Genomic DNA, 4908 nt, shown 5'->3' with positions numbered 1-4908 from the left:
CCATTCTCGTTTGTTTATGCAATGGATAAATGTGAATTATGTCTTTTCTGACTGGCATATAGTTACTTTTACTAGATTTCACGCTTGCGTTTGCCTTCTCTTCGTGTGTGCAGGTGTCCGTTCGCGGGGATCGCAGAGGACTGTGACCAGCTGAAGCGAAGGAGCGAAGGAAACATCTCTTCGTCACACGACAGCGCAGGAATCCAAGTAGGTGCTCTTTACTTCTTGTTTAATTGTAACTAGGAACATGCGTGGCAGCATTGTGTGATTGTTGCTAGACCCCTATTGGGCTAGTAGGGATCGCCTCTATCCGTAGAGGGGATTTACCTTCTCAACAATTTGGCAACTCCACTGGGGGGCAAATACTCGAAGTGGATCGTAATCCTCCAAGAGTTCGACTTGGAATTTACTGCCGCCAAGTCCAAGAAATCACTGGTCTTTGCTGAACTGCTCTGTTCCTTACCATCTCAATCTACACCATCTCATTCAGAGGAGCAAATTCCGGATGAAACGCTCTTTCTCATCAGCACTCTCGACCCATGGTACGGGGACATCATTGTATATTTACAAACGTCTTCGTTTCGTCCCAATACATCAAAGGAAGCCCGACGACGGATACGTCATCAGGCTCAACCGTATCGCATTTTAGGCGACACCCTGTACCGCCTCGGCGTCGATTCTATTCTTCGCCGATGCTTAACTCTCGAGGAAGCTGAGCGAGTCATGAATGACTGCCACTCCGGCGCTTGTGGCGGCCACATGTCCGGATACGCTACCGCTCAAAAGATCCTCCGCGCTGGTTATTTCTGGCCTTCTATATTCAAGGATTGCATCCTTGCTGTACGCGCATGCCATGAATGCCAGGTTTACCACCGGAAGATGCGTGCACCTGTTGCACCACTGCACCCTGTCGTAACCGTAGGTCCATTTGCCAAATGGGGCATCGATTATACGTCCTGTAACCCTCGTTCGGCCGGGGGGCATGGGTACATTATCGTTGCCGTGGATTATTTCACCAAGTGGGCCGAAGCGATGCCTACATTAAACGAAGACGGTCACACAGCGGCGCAGTTTTTATTCAATCATATCATCACTCGCTTCGGAGTCCCTCAGGCTATTGTTACAGATCATGGAAAGCATTTCCGAAATCATATGATGACAGAGTTAACGAGCCAGTTAGGCTTGCGTCAAGATAGTTCGTCACCGTACTATCCTCAATCTAACGGTCAAGTTGAAGCTGTGAACAAAGTTTTGATCACCATGCTTCAACGCACCGTCAATACACACAAATCGAACTGGCATCTAATGCTTTTCCCAGCCTTGTGGGCCTACCAGACTTCTGTGAAGGATGCCACCGGTTTCACCCCGTTTCAACTGGTCTATGGACTGGAGGCTACCCTTCCCGTCGAATGTGAAATTCCTTCATTAAAATTAGCTGTCGAGTTGCTTCCCAACACCACTCCGGTGGAGGAACGGCTTCTTTACCTAGAACGGTTAGACGAGACTCGTCGTTTGGCCTCTCTGGCTATCGAAGCGCAGAAGAAGAGAGTCAAAGCTCACTTCGATCACAATATTCATCCTCGTTCCTTTGTTGAAGGAGATTTAGTACTGCTCTACGATCAAGCTAAGGATAAGCTGGGGGCAGGAAAACTCGAATCCATGTGGTTAGGTCCCTACATCGTGAAACGTGTTTTACAAAAGGGCGCATATGAGTTGATTGATTATGAAGGAAATCCTCTTGACAAGCCCCGAAATGGGCTGTATCTGAAGAAGTACTATGCATAGCTGCTCACAGTCACTTTGTATATACGTGTGTTTTTGAGTTTTTACTGCATGAGTTTCTTTTGCTTTGGTATGAAGACGTGTTTTTTGCCCCTTATTATGCTTTCTCTTTCCTGCGCAGATGTCTCGTACTCCTTATGTTGGTTTCGCTGATGGTGCCTGCCGTAGTACTTGTAATTTGTCTTCGGCAGCGTGGGTGATCTACGATCCTCACGGGGAGTTGATAAACCTGCAGGGTGTGTGCCTAGGTCGTACCACTAACAACGTTGCCGAGTACAGTGCTGTAATAGAATTACTTGCCGAAACAGTTGACCTCGGCATCCGAGAGCTAGTGGTGAACCTGGACTCCCAGCTGGTTGTCCATCAACTAAACAGGCGATATTCCGTCAGAGACCAGCGCATATTGAGGTTATACCTACGTGTGAGATTGTTAGAACGGAATTTCGATTACATTACTTATCAGCATATTCCGAGACGATTAAATACGTTGACTGATGCATTGGCAAATCGTGTATTAGATAGACATTTGCGAAACAGATAAACATCATACAAGGAAGGAAAGAACAGCATAGTAAGACCATAAGCATATGTAAATAAATCATTCCAAGCATAGTTTGCACGTGTGTTTTTAAGCTTGCATTAAACATATAAAATCCATGAGTCGAGTGTCGTGCAAATTCATACATAAGATCACAAAATGTACTGAACAAACGCATAACACAAGATAACACATCATCACATGTAACAACGACTCATCCAAAAACCGGTATGTATATATATATATATCGTGTGGCGCACTGAGGCGCTCAAAAATAGAAATACATGTCCCAAAATCTCATACATCTGAGTCATAATGTCTCAAAATAAACAGTGGAAATAAAACCTAGGTGACTAATCGGCTGGATGGTGCTCTCTGTAGTACACAGCCGCTCGTGCCACCCGCCTCAGAAGGCGGTGCACTCTGGGTTCCACACCCACTGTGTGGATCTGATGCTCCACAGGAACCTCCTCAACCCCCTGGAAGTCCGGCACCCCCTCCAGCAACCCCTCAAGGTTGCGAGCCACAATCTCTGGTGTGTTGGCCCCTGGAGGGGCTAAGGCCAAAGCTCCGGCTCCCGGGCCCTCTCTCCGTGCCGTGGCAGCCAGGCCAATCGGTCTAGTAGGCCCCACATCTGCATGACAAGACATTTATTAGGACATGTACATAAAAAAAAATACAAAACTCAAAAGACAAAAAGTGTCATACCTGCATCATCCCACTGTTCACCCGGAGGCAGCACCAAGTCAGGATCATTGCGGAAATCCATCCCCGCATATGGCCAATCCTGTACGAAGATCTCCTGTTGGTCCAACCAGTCTCTGAAATATACCCCCCAGCTATGTGGTCGGCCGCCACCCCCACGTGGCATAATCCGAGCCCATCGTGAGGCCCTCGTCTCTCGAGGATCTCTGGGGGCATCCACAGCCATAGACTGCAGTCGCATGGCTGGTACTCGCTCCAGGATGAGCGGGACCAGGATCGATCCATACCCGAACTGCTTCGTCTCTCCGCGACGGCAGTTGCTCAATTGCCTCTTCATGTTGTTGCACACTGCAGTGCACCAGTCAAACACGGTAGGCTCGAGGCACTCGAGGGCTAGTAGGAGATGGGTCTTGGATGCCTCATGGTTCGCCATGCTGCCCGCTGCCCGGGTCACCATGAACAGGATGGTGCGCAGCACTATGTCTCTCACTGTGGGGATCGAGCATTTCCCACTCCGCGTTTTCACCGCCCCCGGGCAAACCTCAGCCATCAAGTCATCCAGGGTACCACCGCTAGGTCGCTGCCCCTCTAAGATGGGCCTCGCACCTCGGCGCGACAACCCAGTCAAGAAAAAGATATCCATATGGTCAAACTCAATGTCGTGACCACGGATGGTGAACTTTTGGTCCACCGGGTTCCATGCCCTGATCAGCAGCTCCAGCAGATCATGTTGGGCCCTCAGACGCGGCGTAAGGAAGAATTTCATGAATCCACACGCCCGCATGGCGTTGCAGCAATTTACGTCTCCCCAAGCAGCCACATCCTCTACATCGTGGACTCTCTCTTGCCATTGAAAGGCCATGGTGTCCTGCATGAACAATAAAAACCAATCAGAAGTGCTTCCATGTAAAAAATTCACGTTCATTTTCAAAAACAAAATTTTTCCGCGCCAGCGCGGCTGTTTTAGAAACAGCCGCGCTGACAATGGCAGCTCTTTGTAAAAAATGCGAGGTCAGCGCGGAAGAACACGCCTTTTCCGCGCTGACCCGAAGATGGTTACATTGGCTATTTTTCGATCAGCGCGACCCCGTGGGCAATTTCCGCGCTGACCGAGGGCGCACCCATGCAAATAAAAAATGCCCAATTGGGCCTATTCAACCGTTAAAAAACTCCTAAAATGAACCAGAATGCAGGGCAAAGGAATGGGAACCTACCTGGAAGAAGCAGATCTGAAAATGGTCTCCGGATGGGCTGGAAATCGCTCCGTCAACTTTTTGGTTTCTCCACGTTCTTCGCACTCCAAATAGTAAAATGGTAAAAATGACTTATTACCTCCCCCTATTTATAGTAAAAACTCCTAAACTATCATATTTTTTTGGGTTTTTTACCATTTTTAGCCATAAAACTAGCCTTGGTTCTGTTTTCAAGCATGTTTCCATATGTTTTTTACGTATATCGAATGGATTTATGCGGGTAATGCCCTTGTGCAGGTACAGGTATCGCAGCTTGGTCATGACAATTCACGATTCATATGATTCCCAAAGTGTCGTCTCTAAGCTCTTTTCCGACGTTAAACAAGAGAAGATGGCCGAGCTCCCTTTCAGCTCGTTAAAGGGAACGAAAGGCGGTCGTTTTTAAGCTCTTTTCCCGACCGTTAAACCAAAAAGATCGTCGGGTGTTTGTCGTTTCGCACTCGATATTGGCTCTAAAACGACGTGTCTTCGACCACTTTTTTACTTTTTCCGGTCGGCGACACTATTTATGAAAAGTACTCCTCGGTTGTAATGACCGGGCGGTTCTTTCGAGCACAGTTTTATACTTTTTCGGGCTCGAGAGACACAACTGTACGAAAAAGGACCCCCCTGGAGTCTCCTTTTCCGCAT

General features: G+C 48.1%; 1 protein-coding gene across 1 annotated transcript; it reads right to left on the bottom strand.

Moving 5' to 3' along the window:
* Positions 1-2645: 2645 nt before the first annotated feature.
* LOC149147361 (uncharacterized) lies at positions 2646-3118 on the bottom strand. The gene is made up of 2 exons (XM_089440582.1): positions 3029-3118; positions 2646-2954 (listed from the first exon to the last, which is right to left on the bottom strand). Exons 1-2 carry the CDS (start codon positions 3087-3089, stop codon positions 2674-2676), a joined length of 342 nt encoding a protein of 113 aa, XP_089296708.1. The 5' UTR covers positions 3090-3118; the 3' UTR covers positions 2646-2673.
* Between the last annotated feature and the right edge of the window lie 1790 nt (positions 3119-4908).

The sequence above is a fragment of the Pinus tabuliformis genome, chromosome 9 (genome assembly GCF_031772625.1).
Source record: "Pinus tabuliformis cultivar Carrire ecotype Pingquan chromosome 9, CPIR1, whole genome shotgun sequence".
NCBI lineage: Eukaryota > Viridiplantae > Streptophyta > Pinopsida > Pinales > Pinaceae > Pinus > Pinus tabuliformis.
This window is presented reverse-complemented; position numbering and strand designations above follow the sequence as displayed.

Excerpts from the sequence above, each read along its gene's own strand:
- LOC149147361 (XM_089440582.1), bottom strand. The coding sequence starts at position 3,089 with ATGGATTTCCGCAATGATCCTGACTTGGTGCTGCCTCCGGGTGAACAG. Across the intron at positions 2,955-3,028 it reads TGAACAGTGGGATGATGCAG|ATGTGGGGCCTACTAGACCG; the intron begins GTATGACACTTT and ends CTTGTCATGCAG.